This window comes from Scyliorhinus torazame, chromosome 25 (assembly GCF_047496885.1).
Source record: "Scyliorhinus torazame isolate Kashiwa2021f chromosome 25, sScyTor2.1, whole genome shotgun sequence".
NCBI lineage: Eukaryota > Metazoa > Chordata > Chondrichthyes > Carcharhiniformes > Scyliorhinidae > Scyliorhinus > Scyliorhinus torazame.
This window is the reverse complement of record NC_092731.1, coordinates 13,543,907-13,564,719: the sequence shown is the minus strand read 5'-3', so window position 1 is coordinate 13,564,719 and position 20,813 is coordinate 13,543,907. Positions and strand designations below refer to the sequence as shown.

Genomic DNA, 20,813 nt, shown 5'->3' with positions numbered 1-20,813 from the left:
ACTTTGATCAGCAGATTGTCACGCTGTCTCCTCTCCTTGTTTAAAACCACTCTCTTTGAAGTGTTTTTAGTCTGTCCCTCTAATCATGCCTGTTTGCCTCCAAAAGAGTTCTTGAGAGTAAAATGCTTTGAGGGAAGGGCAATGTATTTTTTGTGAAAAGCTGTATTGATGGAACTATATCATTAGCCGGGTATGTTTTAATTCTAACTGTCAAAGAGCAGCTTCAAATGTTTTGTGTTGAGTCGTGTGGAACCAGGGGCCTGCGGGATATGTTTTATATTTGCAGCTTCCAACATGATAAAACTCACTCTCTGATGTTCACCATACATCTGTATGTGTGCAGAAATTGCAGGGTAGCAATTTTCTTTATTTAGAAACCTCCTCCACAACCAGCTGAGCTGAGGAAAGTTACTTTACAACAGCCCTACCTGAATGACTTGATCAGTGTGGAATTATAGAATCTTGGAATGACCTCGCACCAGAGGAGGTCATCTGACCCACTACTGTGCTGGCTTTTAGCGTTTGGTGCTTGTGTATATAGGATCAAGACTGTTACATTTCCCCCCCCTCCCGAGCCTGTTCCTCCATTCAGTGAGATTGTAGTTGATAGCTCTGTATATCTATCTGCCTTTGTCCCATAATCCTTTTCTCAAAAAAAATATATTTAGTGTACCTAATTATTTTTTTTACAATTAAGGGGCAATTTAGCGTGGCCAATCTTTTATTATAATCTTTATTATTGTCACAAGTAGGTTTACATTAACACTGCAATGAAGTTGCCGTGAAAATCCCCCAATCGCCACACTCCGGCGCCTGTTCGGGTACACGGAGGGAGAATTCAGAATGTCCAATTCACCTAACAAGCACGTCTTTCGGGACTGTGGGAGGAAACCGGAGCACCCGGAGGAAACCCACGCAGACACGGGGAGGACGTGCAGACTCCGCACGGACAGTGACCCAAGCCGGGATTCGAACCTGGGACCCTGCCGCTGTGAAGCAACAGTGCTACCCACTGCTACTGTGCCACCCACCACCTACCCTGCACATCTTTTTGGGTTGTGTGGGTGAGACCCACGCAGACATGGGGAGATTGTGAAAACTCCGCATGGACAGTGACCCGGGGTCAGGATCGAACCCGGGTCCTCGGTGCCGTGAGGCAACAGTGCTAACCGCTGTGCCGCCCCTTGTTCCATAACCGTACGGTGCTTTGGTTACCAGAAACCTATCGATGTCGGATTTAAAATTAACAATTGACTAGTGTCAGTTACCATCGCAGAAGTGTTTCAAACTTCTGACACCCTTTGCATGTACAAATGCTCCTAATTTAACCCCTGAAATGCCTGACTCCAGTTTTTAAATTATGTCCCTAGTACTAGACCCCCTAATCAATGGAAACTGTTTCTATCCATAACCATAAGACCATATAGGAGCGGAAGTAAGGCCATTCGGCCCATCGAGACCACTCCACCACTCAATCATGGCTGATTTCAACTCCATTTACCCGCTCTCTCTCCATAGCCCATAATTCCTCGAGAAATCAAGAATTTATCAACTTCTGTCTTAAAGACACTCAACGTCCCGGCCTCCACCGCCCTCTGTGGCAATGAATTCCACAGACCCACCACTCTCTGGCTGAAGAAATTTCTCCTCATCTCTGTTCTAAAGCGACTCCCTTTTATTCTAAGGCGGGTCCTAGTCTCCCCTGCTAATGGATAACACACATGTATATAATGCCTTTAACGTAATAAAATGTCCCATGACCCTTCACAGATGTGTAATAAAGCAAAATGTGACCTGGCGCCACATTGAAAGTATTAAGTCGATGAACAAGAGGTTGGTCAAAGAGACTTATCTTGCTACCAGCTAAGTCAGGCCTTGGAACCTTTGTAGGGCCTGAAGGCACCCTCCGCCATCAGTGTTATCCACACCTCCGTGGAAAGCGCACTCGCCTCCTGAAGGTTGTGTATTCAAGTCCCGCTCCGGGACTTGAGCAAAAAAAATAAATTAGGTTAACCTGCCAACATAGCGCTGAGGGAGTGCAACACCGTCAGCAATGCTGTCTTATAGGCGGAACATTAAACCAAAGCCCAGTCTGCCCCCTTGTGGATGTTAAAAATCCCACGGCACTGCTTTAAAGAAGAACTGGGGAGTTAATTTTAAAAACTTTGATCAAATTGCTCATTAATCTTAAATTACAGGCAATGCAACCCTAGTTTATATAATCGCTGCTGGTAATTTATTCTTTAGGAGTCCAGTGATCATGCTGGTAAATCTATACTGCACTCCCTTCAAGACCATTATATCCTTCTGAGTGTGGTGCCCTGAATTGGGCACTATCCTCCAGCTGTGTTCTAACCAGAGCTGAAGCAGGACTTTTAAATCCTTGTATTCTTGTCCTCCAGCGTTGGGGTGCATATCAGACAATAATTAGCCTGAGCAGCCCTGGGCTGCAAAACAGAATCAGTTGCAACTTCTGCCACTGGTTATCATCTGTCCTGGGTTGGGGGTTGGGTGTCTTGTTTGTCTGCAACCTTGGTGTCACTCAATCAAGGTGAGCTCTTCTGACCTTGTGTCGGTGCCTTCACTAAAACTGCCCATTTCTATCTGAGTAACGTTGCCCCTCTCTCAACCCGCCTTGTTGCTGAAATTCGCATTTGCTTGTTTGTTCCCGCTTGACTGGTCCCCAAAGCACTCCTGGCTGGCCTCCCATATTCTGCCCTCTTCTCCAAAAACAAATGAGGTCATCCAAAATTCTGCAGGCTGCGTCTTAACTCGCAGCAAGTCCCGTTTCCCCATCGTCCCCCGTCGCTTGCTGACTTGAGTTGGCTCATGTGCAAGCATCATTTCGATTTTAAAATTCTCACCCTCATTTTCAAAACCCTCCCGTAATCTCCTCCAGCTCCACCGCCCTGAGATACCGTGTCTGCACTCCTCATTCTGGCCTCTTGGTGCATTCCTGATTTTAATCGCTCCGCCATTGTTGGCCGTGCCGTCAACTGCCTGGATCCCAAGCTCCCTAAATCTCTTGTCTCCCATTCCCCCTTTAAGACACACCTACCTCTTTGGCCAAGCTTTTGGTCCTTTGTCCTTGCGTCTCCTTATGTGGCCCCGTGTCAAACTCTCGTGAGGCCCCGGGGAACCCTTTATTATAATAAAAGGTGCCATGTAAATATACGTTGTTGTTGTTGGCAGAACTGTACCTGAGAGAGAGTCAGCGCTAGAGGAGGGTAGAAAAGGGAACGGTGAAAATAAACAGTGATACTGATGCTGACATGTTGCCTCTTTCTCTCTCTCTTCCCCCCCCCCCCTAACCTTTGCAGGCAAGTGAACATGACATCCTGAAGGCTGTGATTAAATGGTCTGAACACCAGCTGGCAAAGCGTCTGTCGAATGAAGGTAATGTGCAAGTGTATCGAGCACATTAGAGGCTCGCAAACCTGGGGCACCTGGTCCTCTGGCCTCATCGCCTTCTGATGCGCGCGGTGGGTGAAGATCTCTGTTGCTTAATCATCATCTAACCGTTTTGAGCTGGCGTCTGTATATAATCAACTGGTCATTGCTGGTGTTTACTGCAAGATAAGAGCATTGCTGTGTAGTTTGGCTATAAAAATATTGTTGGGATCCAAACCCTCCCTCCAACCTCAACACAACTACCAGCTTTAAAGCACTTGCTTGGCCTGCTAACGCACACTAATCCATTCCAGCCCCATTCCTCAATCTGAGAGTTTCCTTTTGCAGGCAGAGAACCAAGATGTTACTCTTGTTTTGCTCCATTGTTGGAGTCAGTTAGCTCAGTTGGTTAAATCGCTTGTCTAGTGCAGAATGAAGGCACAGGACCAATACACGTACATACTAACTGTGATAGTTTATGGTGGCCAACCTCCATTCCTTCCCCCTTGCTTGATGTGGCATGGTGCCCCTCAAGCTATCCAACCATTCGCCTCTCTCTCTCTTAACAGAGGGGTGCCTATGGTCACTCACGGGCTGTGGATAATTACCGTTGTGATTATTTTAGTGTTTTTCTCTCTTTCTCCCTGTCACCCCCACCTTGCCCCACTTAAATTTGCCTCCTCCTGTCATGACGGCACGGTAGTGCAGTGGTTAGCCCATTTGCTTCACAGCTCCAGGGCCCCAGGTTCGATTTCCGGCTTGGGTCACCGTCTGTGCGGAGTCTCTGCACATTTTCCCTGTGTCTGCGTGGGTTTCCTCTGGGTGCTCCGGTTTCCTCCCACAGTCCAAAGGTGTGCAGGTTAGGTGGATTGGCCATGCTAAATGCCCTGAGTGTTCAAAAAGGTTGGGTTACGGGGATAGGGTGGAGGTGTGGGCTTAGTGCTCTTTCGAAGGACCGGTGCAGGTTTGATGGGCCGAATGGCCTCCTTCTGCACTGTAGATTCTATGACCACGAACGTCCAGGGTATGCTGCTTCAGCATTTGCCAACACACCATTTCCTGCCCAGTGACTGCTACCCCGGGTATAATTCCTACAATAACCAGGCTCCTGCGGGGTCCTTACTGAGCGACCAATATTCATTGTGAGTGCCTTAATCAGAATAGCTGACAGGCTATTCACCTGTGTTAACATTGCGTATTTTACATTGCGTATTTTACATTGCGTATTTTACATTGCGTATTTTACATTGCGTATTTTACATTGCGTATTTTACATTGCGTATTTTACATTGCGTATTTTACATTGCGTATTTTACATTGCGTATTTTACATTGCGTATTTTACATTGCGTATTTTACATTGCGTATTTTACATTGCGTATTTTACATTGCGTATTTTACATTGCGTATTTTACATTGCGTATTTTACATTGCGTATTTTACATTGCGTATTTTACATTGCGTATTTTACATTGCGTATTTTACATTGCGTATTTTACATTGCGTATTTTACATTGCGTATTTTACATTGCGTATTTTACATTGCGTATTTTACATTGCGTATTTTACATTGCGTATTTTACATTGCGTATTTTACATTGCGTATTTTACATTGCGTATTTTACATTGCGTATTTTACATTGCGTATTTTACATTGCGTATTTTACATTGCGTATTTTACATTGCGTATTTTACATTGCGTATTTTACATTGCGTATTTTACATTGCGTATTTTACATTGCGTATTTTACATTGCGTATTTTACATTGCGTATTTTACATTGCGTATTTTACATTGCGTATTTTACATTGCGTATTTTACATTGCGTATTTTACATTGCGTATTTTACATTGCGTATTTTACATTGCGTATTTTACATTGCGTATTTTACATTGCGTATTTTACATTGCGTATTTTACATTGCGTATTTTACATTGCGTATTTTACATTGCGTATTTTACATTGCGTATTTTACATTGCGTATTTTACATTGCGTATTTTACATTGCGTATTTTACATTGCGTATTTTACATTGCGTATTTTACATTGCGTATTTTACATTGCGTATTTTACATTGCGTATTTTACATTGCGTATTTTACATTGCGTATTTTACATTGCGTATTTTACATTGCGTATTTTACATTGCGTATTTTACATTGCGTATTTTACATTGCGTATTTTACATTGCGTATTTTACATTGCGTATTTTACATTGCGTATTTTACATTGCGTATTTTACATTGCGTATTTTACATTGCGTATTTTACATTGCGTATTTTACATTGCGTATTTTACATTGCGTATTTTACATTGCGTATTTTACATTGCGTATTTTACATTGCGTATTTTACATTGCGTATTTTACATTGCGTATTTTACATTGCGTATTTTACATTGCGTATTTTACATTGCGTATTTTACATTGCGTATTTTACATTGCGTATTTTACATTGCGTATTTTACATTGCGTATTTTACATTGCGTATTTTACATTGCGTATTTTACATTGCGTATTTTACATTGCGTATTTTACATTGCGTATTTTACATTGCGTATTTTACATTGCGTATTTTACATTGCGTATTTTACATTGCGTATTTTACATTGCGTATTTTACATTGCGTATTTTACATTGCGTATTTTACATTGCGTATTTTACATTGCGTATTTTACATTGCGTATTTTACATTGCGTATTTTACATTGCGTATTTTACATTGCGTATTTTACATTGCGTATTTTACATTGCGTATTTTACATTGCGTATTTTACATTGCGTATTTTACATTGCGTATTTTACATTGCGTATTTTACATTGCGTATTTTACATTGCGTATTTTACATTGCGTATTTTACATTGCGTATTTTACATTGCGTATTTTACATTGCGTATTTTACATTGCGTATTTTACATTGCGTATTTTACATTGCGTATTTTACATTGCGTATTTTACATTGCGTATTTTACATTGCGTATTTTACATTGCGTATTTTACATTGCGTATTTTATGTTTACCCTATGTATTTTCTTTTCACGTACGGAATGATCTGTCTGTACGCAGAACAATACTTTTCACTGTACCTCGGTACACGTGACAATAAACAAATCCAATCCAACATTGTAGCCAAAACCATGTGCGTTGGGATCACTGGGTAGCAATCAACCTGGCCTTTTTGGTGACAGAAAAAGAACATTTGTCTTTTTTATACTTTCTGTGGGTGTCTCTGGAAAGGCCGGCATTGCTGGTGTTCACTGCATTTTGAATTTAAAAAAAATTTAATTTCAAGTACCCAATTTTGTTTTTCACAATTAAGGGACAATTTAGCGTGGCCAATCCACCTAACCGGGGTTGTGGGGGTGAAACCCACGCAGACACCGAGAGAATGTGCGAACTCAGCACAGACAGTGACCCGGGGCCAGGATCGAACCCGGGCCTCAGCACCGTAGGCAGCAGCTTATTGCGTTTATGTATAGTTTGGCCATAGAAACGTGGTTGGGATCCAAACCCCCACCAAAACTACCAGCTTTGAATTGCCCTCTAGAGCAGTCGCCCTGGGTCTGGAGAGTCACATGTAGGCCAGACCTGATGAAGTTGGCAGATTTCCTTCCCGAAAGGGGAATTGGAGAACCAGACCTGTTTTAAACCAGTCGATGACAGTTTCACATCACATTGCTGAATTTGTTCATTGAATTTAAATTTCGACAGCTGATGTGGTGGCATTTGAACCCCTGTCCCCAGAGTACTAGTCTGGACCTCCCAGTTTACTAGTCCTCTGACATTGCCACAATGCCACCATCTCCCTCCATAGCCCAGTGAGGCCAAGTGCAATTGTAGAATTCCTACCCGAATTAGAACTGGTAATTGAGGTTGCGAGGTTTCCCTGGTCAGTGTAGCTTAATGCTTACTAAATAAGCCTGTGGCACTTTCTGGAGGGGGCGGATGGCTGTCTACACTTTTGGATGCCAGACATCTCCCTCTCCCTTCATTCCCACCATTACCTGCCTTTCTTTCAGCTGTCAAGGCTGTAGGAATTCCCTTCCCTTGCCAACCCTCCCTTCCGTTTAAGATGCTCCTTCTAACCTACTTTGACCAAGCTTTTAGTCCCCGGTCCTGATACCTCCTTATCTGGCCCAGTGTCAAACCCTTGGTTGATAACATTCGTGTGAAATGACTTTCTTGATGTTTGCCTGCATTAAAGACCTAATATAAATGGACGTCCTTGTTGTGACAGTCCTATCCTTGAATAATCTGTTGATGTTCGTTCTCTAGTTCAGTAGCCGCTTAGGGGGTGAGGTACCACAGGGCTACCCACATCTTCAGAAGGGCAAGGAAGTTCCCTGCTTTATACAAACACCTGTACTGTTTTTCCACGTCTTCTGTTTTCCCTGTCAATCCATCGCGCTTCCAAATTGACAACCATGAAAATAAATTGATTTGTGTGTGTGTCTGTGCGCGACCTTTTGTTTTAAAAGCCTCCGATGAATGTGGGCTGATGCAAAGTTTGATTTTTCTCAACACGTCAAAGGGCTGTTTGTAGTAATGTAATAATTAATAGGTGTGGGTGGCTCCTTTTGCAAACCAGTAATAGTTGAGTCTGGAAGATTGCATGTGTCGACTAGCTTGGAGCCAGATTCAATGCGTGTTGGCACTTGTCTTGCTGTGATCGTAATTGCTTTTATTTGCAAAGAATGACACCTGAATTAACACATTGGCGTGCACACTGAGCTTGCTGATATACTTTGTTTTATTTTTATTATTATTTATCGCACCTTTATATCATAGTGATACAAAAACCCTATTTTATTGTCTGCTTGGGATCTGAAATGTGCAATTACTTGTCAGAGATCTAATTCAAGCAGAAACGAGTACAAGTGAATCTCCAGATCAGCACTTCATTAAACAGCATAGTCCGGATCGGCTGGTTTACGATAATTGAAAATGCCGAATTCCCTCCTTATTACATTGATTCTAGTTTTTTTCCCCCCTCCTTAGAATATACAGCAGAGAAGAAGCCCATTCAGGTTATGCTCCAGTCCAGGTTATGCTCCAGTCCAATCTCCTCCCATCCTTCTCCAGCTAATTAATCAACATTCTCCCTTGTGTTCATCTAAGCTCCCCTAAATGTGTCTAGACTATTTGTCTTGGCGGCTTTCATAGAATCATAGAAGTTACAGTGCAGAAGGAGGCCATTCGGCCCATTTGATATGGAGTTTTACAGCACAGAAAGAGGCCCGTCGGCCCATCGTGTCTGTGCCAGCCATCTAGCACCTATCTATTCCAATCCCATTTACTAGGACTTGGTCCGTAGCCATGTATGCTGGGGCTTTTCCAATGTTCGTCTGAATGCTTCTTAAACATTGCTGCCCCTCTTTTATACTGATGTTTTGAAGTTCTCATTCTGTTACCCCCCCTCCCAGCATGAGGGCAGCATGGTGGCAGTGGTTAGCACTGCTGCCTCGCGCCGCCAGAGACCCAGGTTCAATTCCCGCCTTGGGTGACTGTGGAGTTTGCACTTTCTCCCCGTGTCTGCGTGGATTTCCTCCGGGTGCTCCGGTTTCTTCCCACAGTCCAAAGATGTGCAGGTTAGGTGGATTGACATGCCAAATTGCCCAAAGATATGCAGGTTAGGTGAATTGGACATGCTAAATTGCCCCTTAATGTCCAAAGATGTGCAGGTTAGGTGGATTGACATGCCAAATTGCCCTAAGATATGCAGGTTAGGTGGATTGGACATGCTAAATTGCCCCTTAATGCCCAAATCTGTGCTGGTTAGGTGAGGTTACGAAGATAGAGTGGGATGTAGGCTGAGTGGGTCGGTGCAGATTAGATGGGCCGAATGGCCTCCTTTTGCACTGTAGGAATTCTATGAATCCTGAAAACCCGTGACGCTGATTGTCATTAGTGAGGTACTGAATGTTCCACCCATTAACCAAATCAGCAGAAAATGTTATCTAATCCTCCCGTGAACAAATATTACCTTAAATTGGGTGAACAAGGCGGGCGGGTCACGGATTTTAACTCTGAAAATGTGAAGAGGGTGGAGATTTTAGGAAATTTGGTCTTCTACGAAAGTGATCAACATGCAGAGTGGACAAATTGGGGGAGGCAGTGGTGTAGCGGTATTGTCACTCGACTAGTAATTAGAGACCCAGAGCCATTTCCTGGGGACCCGGGTTTGATGGTAAAATTTGAATTCAATTTATAAAAAAAAAAAAACGGATTTGAAAGTCTGAAGATGACCGTGGATCGATTGTCGTAAAAATCCATCCTATTCACTTAATGACCTTTAGGGACGGAAATCTGTCGCCCTTACCTGGTCTGGCCTACATAGGTCTCCAGACCCACTGCAGTGTAGTTGACTCTTAAATGCCCTCACGAGTCGGCAATAAATGCTGGCCCAGCCAACAACGCCAACATCCCGTCAAGCAATATATTTTTTTTAAATTGGAAAGCCTGGGGGGCATTGAGAGTCAGTTTGAGAACTTTTGTATCTTCCTGGCTGAGTGCACTTAACGGCTTTCCTCATTCAGAGCTTTATTTTGTGGTGGGGAATTGAAAGACCAGCGGGGAGGACTGCTCTTTAGTCGGTCATTGCGTTAACTTCACGAAAATAAACTGTTGTAACATTGGGCAGTGTCATCTGCATTGAATAGGCACCTTTCAAAAGAAATCCCTCCCCTTGGAAGCTCTCTTCCGCCTTGAACCCTTCGCTGACGGAAACTAGTTTTAATGTTTGTTGGTTGATCATCGATTGCAGTAATTGAATGATTGTGTAAGCAGGAGAATCATGCCTAGGGGTGGGCAGTGTCCTCTTTAAATTGATCCAGTTTGGTAGTTTTTCCACTCCATGGTACATTCACGGTGCAATACCCGCTTAGGTCACTGTCTGTGCGGAGTCTGCACGTTCTCCCCGTGTGTGCGTGGGTTTCCTCTGGGTGCTCCGGTTTCCTCCCACAGTCCAAAGATGTGCAGGTTGGGTGGATTGGCCATGATAAATTGCCCCTTAGTGTCCCAAAAGGTTAGGTGGGGTTGCTGGGTTACGGGGATAGGGTGGAGATGTGGGCTTGGGTGGGGTGCTCTATCCAGGGGCCGGTGCAGACACGATGGGCCGAATGGCCTCCTTCAGCACTGTAAATTCTATGATTCACCCTGTGCCCAAAGAGCCGAGGGATATCGGTGGATGTGGGGAGTCGGATTTCCGATTCATTCCTCCCAATACCCGTCAGCTTCCTCATTTGTGAAACTTGATCGGCTGATTGCACCACTGGGCTATGCTGATGGCTTTTAAAAAACAAGAGAAGAGCAGCTTGGAGCCTAAGCTGCTTTATCAATCTCTCACACACATTGTGGTTGGCAATCTCGCACACAATAGGCCTGATTGTAAAGCAATGCCAAGTGTTAGCAGACATGCCAAAGGGGAAGGGAGAGATCTTGGAATGGGCCACCCTCTGCTGCTTGCGTGTCTCCTTGTATATAGCGACCTCCGCCGGGAGCAGGGCTCCATTTGCCCTCTTGGGCTGAGCAAGGTACTCGTCACAGAATGACTCGCAGCGAAGGAGCGTTTGAAAAATAGTTTTGTAACCAAAGCTTTTGTTCTTTTCCTTTCCCGTAACTCAGAACCTAATTTGCTGAATGGGACAGCGCACAGCGTCAACAAACGCGGGGTGAAGAAACGGGATTTGGACTCTGCGCAGCTCCGTGAGATAATTTCCGAGATGGTACCGCACGTTCGTATTGCTCACATCCTACCAGCCAAGAATGAGGCCCTGTCTGATGCTGTAAGTGACTGCTTATAGGAATTCCAACATACGAGGCCACTCGTGTCTGCCTCGGCCCTTTGCCAGAGCATCGCCAGCTAATATCATAATCCCCCCCCCCCCCCCCCCTATCTCTCCCTATGCCCCTGTATCTTCCCGTTCATCCGATGTGTTGTTTCCAGGATCTTGCTGTGTGCAAATTAAATGCAGAAGTGACAATAGTGGCTTCAATTGAAAAATAATTCCTTCCATCGGGCATTTTGGGAAGCTCCAAGGGCAAGGTACTCTGTAACTAAAAACTCATTCTCTTGAACTGACACAACCCTCTTGTTTCCTGTGGTCTGCCTGAAAGAAATCTTTGAAAATTCCGCCCAAGGGCAGCACGTTGGCACAGTGGGTAGCACGGTTGCTTCACGGCGCCAGGGTGCCCGGTTCGATTCCCGGCTTGGGTACTGTCTATGCTGAGTCTGCATGTTCTCCCCGTGTCTGCGCGGGTTTCTTCCGGGTGCTCCGGTTTCCTCCCACATGTGCAGGCTAGGTGGATTGGCCATGCTAAATTGCCCTTGGGTTGGGTGGGGTTGCTGGGTTATGGGGATAGAGTGGAGGTGTGGACTTGGGTAGGGTGCTCTTTCCACGGGCCAGCACCGACTCAATGGGCCGAATGGCCTTCTGCACTGTAAATTCTATGATCTATGAATGTCAAAGCCAAGAAATGAAAGAAGTCCCATCTTAGGCTCCCGGTGTCAGTGTTTACCACTGCCCATTTTTGGGCGCTTGTTATAGATTCACTGGCATTTTGAACTGCGCCGCTCTCTCCTCTGGATAATTGTTGATCTGCACAATTGATGACAGCGACCCATGTTTCTTTTACCTCTCCACAACCTGCCCATGCGTGCGGCTGCAAAGTCAATTCCAGGTTTCGGGTTTTCCAGCAGTCCGAGCCATAGCATGATACAGCACAGCAGGAGGCCATTCAACCCACTGTGACTGTGCTAGCTCTTTATTAGAGCTATCCAGTTAGTCCTGCCACACTGTTCTTATACTCCCCTCAAATGTTTATCCCATTCCCTTTTGAAAATTAGAATTGAAACTACTTAAGAGCAGCGTGTTCTCAGTCGGAGTAACTCTCTGTCATTTTCTTTCTCCTCGTATAACCTCTGATTCCCCTTAAATCTGTGTCCTTCTGCCGGTGGAAACAGTTGCTCATTTACTCCGCCAAAATGGTTCATGATTTTGAACACTTCTATTAACCCTTTCTGCTATGAAGCGAATAAGCACAGTTTGTCCAGTCAATGCACAGAACTGAAGTCCTTTCTCCCCGATATCGTTCTCGTCAATCTCTGCTACCCTCTCCGAGACCTGGGCACCCTTCCCAAAATGTGATGTCCATAATTGAACGTACTACTCCAGCTGAGGAAAGACCGATATTTTATACAGGATTAGCATAACTTCCTGTTTCTGTTAATAAAGTCAACAAAGTCAAGAGCTAAGAGATCTTTTGCACTTTCCTTATGAACAACCTTCTCAACTTGTCCTGCAACCTTCACAAACTCGGGTGTGTAGACCTCCAGCTCTCTGCCACTAAGCCCCTTTTAAAAATTGTGCCATTTAGTTTCTGTTGCCCCTTTTCATTCTTCCCATCAAATGTATCATTTCAAATTCATTAAATCTCATCTGGTAGGGCGGCACGGTGGCGCAGTGGGTTAGCACAGCTGCCTCACGGCGCCGAGGTCCCGGGTTGGATCCCAGCTCTGAGTCACCGTCCGTGTGGAGTTTGCACATTCTCCCCGTGTCTGCGTGGGTTTCACCCCCACAACCCAAAGATGTGCAGCGTAGGTGGATCGGCCACTCTAAATTGCCCCTTAATTGGGGAAAAAAGGAATTGGGTACTCTAAATTTTTTTTTAAAAATCTCCTCTTTAGTGTGTCTGCCCATTTTGTCAGTCGATGTTCTGCTGTAGCCTGGTAATGTCCTCTTTGTTGTTTATTATTTGTGTTTCACCCCACCTGAAAACCTGGAAATTGTTCCCTGCAACTCCAAATCCGGGTGATTTAATAAACTTTAAAAAAGAGCAGTTGTCCTGCTAGGTCAGTTTTTAATTTTAAACGGAGATCGATGGATTTTTGTTAGCTGAAAATGTTAAGGGATATGCGACAAAGGGGGTTGTACAAAGTTGGGGAGCAGCTCAGTCGCGATGTACTGAATGGCAGAACAAACTCGCACTAAATGACCTCCTTATGTTCTCGTGACCTCGATTGCGCACCTCTGTATCCTTCCCTCAGTGAAACAGCTGTACACCGCTAATCACGGTTTACTCTTTCTTGGCCAGTTTCTCGTCCACGACCATGCTTTTGGGTACAGGCCAAATATTTAAATAACGAGATTTTGGCCAGGATCTTTCTTTGAAGTTGAAAGTAAATTACTGCGGATGCTGGACAATCGTCTGACTGCATCTGTGGGGAGAGAAGGGGGCTTTTGCAGGCATTTACTACACTGCACGAGATAGCATGACAAAGCTCAACAGGAAAATGGTCTGTAAATATCTCTAAATCAGCTAGGTTATGGTTTTAAAACTTAGTATCATAGAATTTACAGTGCAGAAGGAGGCCATTCAGCCTATCGGGTCTGCACCAGCCCTTGGAAAGAGCACCCCATGTAGGCCCACACCTCCACCCTATTCCCGTAACCCCACCTAACCTTTTTAGACACAAAGGGCAATTTATCATGACCAATGCACATCCTTGGACTGTGGGAGGAAACTGGAGCACCTGGAGGAAAGCCACGCGCACACAGGGAGAACATGCAGACTCCGCACAGACAGTGACCCAAGCTGCGAATCGAACCTGGGACCCTGGAGCTGTGAAGCAACTGTGCTAACCACTGTGCTGCCATCCTGCCCATCCAGACGCAGTTTAAATTGCTGAGAATTGGTTGTGTCAGTCATGAGGAGAGGCTTGTTAGGCTGGGGTTGTTTTCCTTCGAGCTGAGAAGGGGGGGGGGGGGGACCTGGGGGGGGTGCTGATTGAGGTGTACAAAACTATGAGGAACATAGGGTAGATAGTGCTGTTGGGTAATTTGGACATTCTGAATTCTCCCTCTGTACCTGAACAGGTGCCGGAGTGTGGCGATTAGGGGATTTTCATAGTAACCTCACTGCAGTGTAATGTAAGCCTACTTGTGACAAAAGATTATAGGGTAGATAAGAACAAATGCTTTCCCTTAGCCGAGAGATCAATAACCAGGGGATGTAGATTTAAGGTCAGGGGCATGAGATTTAAGAGAGGATTTGGTGGCAATTTGGAACTTGCTGCCTGAAAACGTGGTACAGGAGGGAACCCCAACATTTAAGAAGCATTTGGATGAGCCCGAGCGCATAAGGCTATGGAGCAAGTGCTGGAAAATGGGATTAGAATAAATAGGTGCTTGATGGCCGGCACAGACAGGATTGGGCCGAAGGGTCTCTTTCTGTGCTGTAATATGACTCTTAACGTTGCTCACTTACTCTACCGCTTTGACAAAGAGTCATCCAAACTTGTAACGTTCGCTCCCTTCTCCCTCCACGGATGCTGTCAGATCTGCGGAGATTGTCCAGGTTTTATTGCTTTGAAGTGTTGGGGCCAGACCCGAGTTGGCTGAATTTGGTCAGTGGTAAAGCTGGGAAAGGGGACAATTAGCCTGCGCTTTCGATCCTGATTGATGTCCAGTGACCAGGGATGGGAAAACTTGTGCGGTGGATATCGAGTGAGGACAACACTGGGCTTGACTGAGAGATCTGTCAGGATTGCAGAGCTTGCCAGTGCATTACTGCCTAAGTTGCTACTTGAAGCAGAGCCATTTGGCTTGGGTGATGAGTGTGTGCGTGTGGAACCAAACTGCAGCATGATTTAGTGCCTTCAGGAGAACGTGAAAAGGACACATTATCAGCACAGAAGTGATGAGCTCTCAAATTTCTTTCTTGCTGACCTAAATTTACTCGCGGTCCAGCAGTGCCTTGGATTTCAAATTCTTGCCCTTGTGTTCGAATACCTACATGGCTTCACCCCATTCCATTTCCGTAACCTCCTCCAGCCCTCAATACATTCTGCATTCCACAGATTCTGGCATCCCCTTCCTCTCCAAATTCCCTTACGTTCTCTGGGCCCAGTATGCTAAATTCCTTCCCTAAACCTCTGCAACATTTTTTTATTCATTCAGAGGATGTGTTTGTCACTGGCTTAGGCCAGCATTTATTGCCCATTCCCGTAGAAGGCGGTGGTGAGCTGCCTTCTTGAACCACTGCAGCCCATGTGGCTTAGAGGGCACCCACAGTGCTGTTGTAGGGAGGGAGTTCCAGGATTTTGACCCAGCGACAGTGAAGGAGCAGCGATATATTTCCAAGTCAGGGTGGTGAGTGACTTTGAGGGGAACTTGCAGGTGATGGGGTTTCCGGGTGTCTGCTGTCCTTCTCCTTCTAGATGGTAGTGGTTGTGGCTTTGCAAGGTGTTTGCCTCAGGAGGCTCCAAGTTACTTCAGTGCTTCGATGGTACACATTGCTGACACTAATGTGTCGGTGGTGCAGGGAGTGAATATCTGTGTATGGGGTGCCAGTCAAGTGTTGTTGGAGCTGCACTCATCCAGGCAAGTGGAGAGTATTCCATCACACTGCTGACTTGTGCCTTGTACATTGTGGACAGGCTTTGAGGAGTGGGGAAGCGAGTTACTTTCCATGACAGTCCTAGCCTCTGACCTGCCACTGTTGATCGTGGGGAAGTCGGCGATCTTAATTGCATTGAATGGCATAGGGTGATGGTTTGATTCTCTTGTTGGAGATGGTCGATGTGGCTTGCAAGTTCCAATTGTCAGCCCATGTCTGAATATTGGCCAGGTCTCGCTGCATTTGGACATGAACTGCTTCAGTATCTGAGGAGTTGAGATTGGTGCTGGACAATCGCCAGCGAACATCCTCACTTCTGACCCATATGGTGGAAGGAAATGAACTGCTTCAGTATCTGAGGAGTTGAGATTGGTGCTGGACAATCGCCAGCGAACATCCTCACTTCTGACCATATGGTGGAAGGAAAGTCCCCCTTCCCCCAGCTACACACGCACTGTCTTGCTCTCGTTCTCGCGCGCTCTCCCTCGTTCTCGCGCGCTCTCCCTCGTTCTCGCGCGCTCTCCCTCGTTCTCGCGCGCTCTCCCTCGTTCTCGCGCGCTCTCCCTCGTTCTCGCGCGCTCTCCCTCGTTCTCGCCCGCTCTCCCTCGTTCTCGCCCGCTCTCCCTCGTTCTCGCCCGCTCTCCCTCGTTCTCGCCCGCTCTCCCTCGTTCTCGCCCGCTCTCCCTCGTTCTCGCCCGCTCTCCCTCGTTCTCGCCCGCTCTCCCTCGATCTCGCCCGCTCTCCCTCGATCTCGCCCGCTCTCCCTCGATCTCGCCCGCTCTCCCTCGATCTCGCCCGCTCTCCCTCGATCTCGCCCGCTCTCCCTCGATCTCGCCCGCTCTCCCTCGATCTCGCCCGCTCTCCCTCGATCTCGCCCGCTCGCCCCCTCTCGCCCCCCCCCCCCGCTCGCCCCCCCCCCGCTCGCCCCCCCCCCGCTCGCCCCCGCCCGCTCGCCCCCTCTCGCCCCCGCCCGCTCGCCCCCTCTCGCCCCCGCCCGCTCGCCCCCTCTCGCCCCCTCTCGTCCCCGCCCCCTCTCGTCCCCGCCCCCTCTCGTCCCCGCCCCCTCTCGTCCCCGCCCCCTCTCGTCCCCGCCCCCTCTCGTCCCCGCCCCCTCTCGTCCCCGCCCCCTCTCGTCCCCGCCCCCTCTCGTCCCCGCCCCCTCTCGTCCCCGCCCCCTCTCGTCCCCGCCCCCTCTCGTCCCCGCCCCCTCTCGTCCCCGCCCCCTCTCGTCCCCGCCCCCTCTCGTCCCCGCCCCCTCTCGTCCCCGCCCCCTCTCGTCCCCGCCCCCTCTCGTCCCCGCCCCCTCTCGTCCCCGCCCCCTCTCGTCCCCGCCCCCTCTCGCCCCCGCCCCCTCTCGCCCCCGCCCCCTCTCGCCCCCGCCCCCTCTCGTCCCCGCCCCCTCTCGCCCCCTCTCGTCCCCGCCCCCTCTCGCCCCCTCTCGTCCCCGCCCCCTCTCGTCCCCGCCCCCTCTCGCCCCCTCTCGTCCCCGCCCCCTCTCGCCCCCTCTCGTCCCCGCCCCCTCTCGCCCCCTCTCGCCCCCGCCCCCTCTCGCCCCCTCTCGTCCCCGCCCCCTCTCGCCCCCTCTCGTCCCCGCCCCCTCTCGCCCCCTCTCGTCCCCGCCCCCTCTCGCCCCCTCTCGTCCCCGCCCCCTCTCGCCCCCTCTCGTCCCCGCCCCCTCTCGCCCCCTCTCGTCCCCGCCCCCTCTCGCCCCCTCTCGTCCCCGCCCCCTCTCGCCCCCGCCCCCTCTCGCCCCCTCTCGTCCCCGCCCCCTCTCGCCCCCTCTCGTCCCCGCCCCCTCTCGCCCCCTCTCGTCCCCGCCCCCTCTCGCCCCCTCTCGCCCCCGCCCCCTCTCGCCCCCGCCCCCGCTCGCCCCCTCTCGCCCCCGCCCCCGCTCGCCCCCTCTCGTCCCCGCCCCCGCTCGCCCCCTCTCGTCCCCGCCCCCGCTCGCCCCCTCTCGTCCCCGCCCCCGCTCGCCCCCTCTCGTCCCCGCCCCCGCTCGCCCCCTCTCGTCCCCGCCCCCGCTCGCCCCCTCTCGTCCCCGCCCCCGCTCGCCCCCTCTCGTCCCCGCCCCCGCTCGCCCCCTCTCGTCCCCGCCCCCGCTCGCCCCCTCTCGTCCCCGCCCCCGCTCGCCCCCTCTCGTCCCCGCCCCCGCTCGCCCCCTCTCGCCCCCGCCCCCCGCTCGCCCCCTCTCGTCCCCGCCCCCGCTCGCCCCCTCTCGTCCCCGCCCCCGCTCGCCCCCTCTCGTCCCCGCCCCCGCTCGCCCCCTCTCGTCCCCGCCCCCGCTCGCCCCCTCTCGTCCCCGCCCCCGCTCGCCCCCTCTCGTCCCCGCCCCCGCTCGCCCCCTCTCGTCCCCGCCCCCGCTCGCCCCCTCTCGTCCCCGCCCCCGCTCGCCCCCTCTCGTCCCCGCCCCCGCTCGCCCCCTCTCGTCCCCGCCCCCGCTCGCCCCCTCTCGTCCCCGCCCCCGCTCGCCCCCTCTCGTCCCCGCCCCCGCTCGCCCCCTCTCGTCCCCGCCCCCGCTCGCCCCCTCTCGTCCCCGCCCCCGCTCGCCCCCTCTCGTCCCCGCCCCCGCTCGCCCCCTCTCGTCCCCGCCCCCGCTCGCCCCCTCTCGTCCCCGCCCCCGCTCGCCCCCTCTCGTCCCCGCCCCCTCTCGTCCCCGCCCCCGCTCGCCCCCTCTCGTCCCCGCCCCCGCTCGCCCCCTCTCGTCCCCGCCCCCGCTCGCCCCCTCTCGTCCCCGCCCCCGCTCGCCCCCTCTCGTCCCCGCCCCCGCTCGCCCCCTCTCGTCCCCGCCCCCGCTCGCCCCCTCTCGTCCCCGCCCCCTCTCGTCCCCGCCCCCGCTCGCCCCCTCTCGTCCCCGCCCCCGCTCGCCCCCTCTCGTCCCCGCCCCCGCTCGCCCCCTCTCGTCCCCGCCCCCGCTCGCCCCCTCTCGTCCCCGCCCCCGCTCGCCCCCTCTCGTCCCCGCCCCCGCTCGCCCCCTCTCGTCCCCGCCCCCGCTCGCCCCCTCTCGTCCCCGCCCCCGCTCGCCCCCTCTCGTCCCCGCCCCCGCTCGCCCCCTCTCGTCCCCGCCCCCGCTCGCCCCCTCTCGTCCCCGCCCCCGCTCGCCCCCTCTCGTCCCCGCCCCCGCTCGCCCCCCGCCCCCGCTCGCCCCCTCTCGTCCTCGCCCCCTCTCGTCCCCGCCCCCGCTCGCCCCCTCTCGTCCTCGCCCCCCCCTCGTCCCCGCCCCCGCTCGCCCCCCCCTCGTCCCCGCCCCCGCTCGCCCCCTCTCGTCCCCGCCCCCGCTCGCCCCCTCTCGTCCCCGCCCCCGCTCGCCCCCTCTCGTCCCCGCCCCCGCTCGCCCCCTCTCGTCCCCGCCCCCGCTCGCCCCCTCTCGTCCCCGCCCCCCGCTCGCCCCCTCTCGTCCCCGCCCCCTCTCGTCCCCGCCCCCGCTCGCCCCCTCTCGTCCCCGCCCCCGCTCGCCCCCTCTCGTCCCCGCCCCCGCTCGCCCCCTCTCGTCCCCGCCCCCGCTCGCCCCCTCTCGTCCCCGCCCCCGCTCGCCCCCTCTCGTCCCCGCCCCCGCTCGCCCCCTCTCGTCCCCGCCCCCGCTCGCCCCCTCTCGTCCCCGCCCCCGCTCGCCCCCCTCTCGTCCCCCGCCCCCCGCTCGCCCCCTCTCGTCCCCCGCCCCCCGCTCGCCCCCTCTCGTCCCCGCCCCCGCTCGCCCCCTCTCGTCCCCGCCCCCGCTCGCCCCCTCTCGTCCCCGCCCCCTCTCGTCCCCGCCCCCGCTCGCCCCCCTCGTTTCTCGTCGTTCTCTCTCTCTCTCTCTCGTCCTCGCCCCGCGCGCTCCTCTCTCTCTCTCTCTCTCTCTCTCTCTCTCTCTCTCTCTCTCTCTCTCTCTCTCTCTCTCTCTCTCTCTCTCTCTCTCTCTCTCTCTCTCTCTCTCTCTCTCTCTCTCTCTCTCTCTCGTCCTCGCCCGCTCTGAAACAAGGCTTTTGTGTATCAGTGTCACATTTCTTTTGCTAAAGTTCCTGTGTAGAGCCCTGCGGAATTTTTACTAGTTTGAAGGCACTATATTTAAATGTTGTTTAAATTTCTTACTTGAAGGTTTAAACAAAGGAAATCATTTCTAGAAGGAGTGCTAAAACTTAGTTTTAAATATGTAGTAAAATCCTCTGATGAAGGGATGAAAGGAGCTCGCTCCGCGTTATAGAAACAGTGAAATCCAAGAAAACATTTCCACCATAAGCAGTTCATGGACTGGGGTCAGGAAGAGGACAGCAAAAATTAACAAAGATCTGCAGCTACATAGAGCCTGTCGTAACCTCTGAATGTCCCAGAGCGCTTTGCAGACACTTAATACTTTCCGAAGTGTGCTCACTGTTATAATGCAGCAAACATGACTGCCAAGCTCTGCACAGCGCAATCCCACAAACAGCATAGGATATTGACCAGATAACCTGTGCTTAGTGACATTGATTGAGGAATAAATAAATATTGGCCAAGAAGAGAACTCCCACACAGATTTGATGGCTGGTATTAAAATTTAGTCTTTATTTTTAACATCTTTATTCATGTTTGCAGAAGCAGGACCATCCCCATGACAGAGTTGCACCTCCAATGAGCTGAGATCTCTAAAACCTGTAGAGAAAGAATTGCTTAACCCGATGCAAGATTTAACTCCATTTGCAGAGGTTACATGCCAGAAGAATGAATCTAAAATGTCCACTGTGTGCTGCTGATGGGGCAGAAAAATGACCATTATAGTTCAGGCTAAAGTGTCCATTCAAATTTATCGTAACTCGCTAGTTTATGCAGAGCAAGGTTAACCACCACCTAAACTGCAGCACAATATCCAACTTGGACCCAGCTATTTTATGAAACCATAAATACAGTCAGAACAGTGTTATGGAGTCCTTTTCCAGAATCCTGGGACTAAAATCTGGATGGGCACGCCAGGGACGCAGCAATCCTCACTAGAGGACATTTCTGGTATTGCTTCCTTCTTGCAGTGGCAAAGTTTCATAAATTGTTCCTGGTATTTAGTCAAATCATTCTAATCTG

At 50.9% G+C, this 20,813-nt stretch overlaps 1 protein-coding gene across 3 annotated transcripts in view; it reads left to right on the top strand.

Moving 5' to 3' along the window:
- Positions 1-20,813, top strand: part of LOC140402335 (BTB/POZ domain-containing protein 7-like) — a 91,753-nt gene that overhangs the window by 38,364 nt on the left and 32,576 nt on the right. For all 3 annotated transcript variants that reach the window (XM_072490046.1, XM_072490047.1, XM_072490048.1), the window contains exons 5-6: positions 3,321-3,396; positions 11,010-11,170. In XM_072490046.1, coding sequence (XP_072346147.1) covers positions 3,321-3,396; positions 11,010-11,170 — 237 coding nt within the window. The remainder of the gene's footprint in view (positions 1-3,320; positions 3,397-11,009; positions 11,171-20,813) is intronic.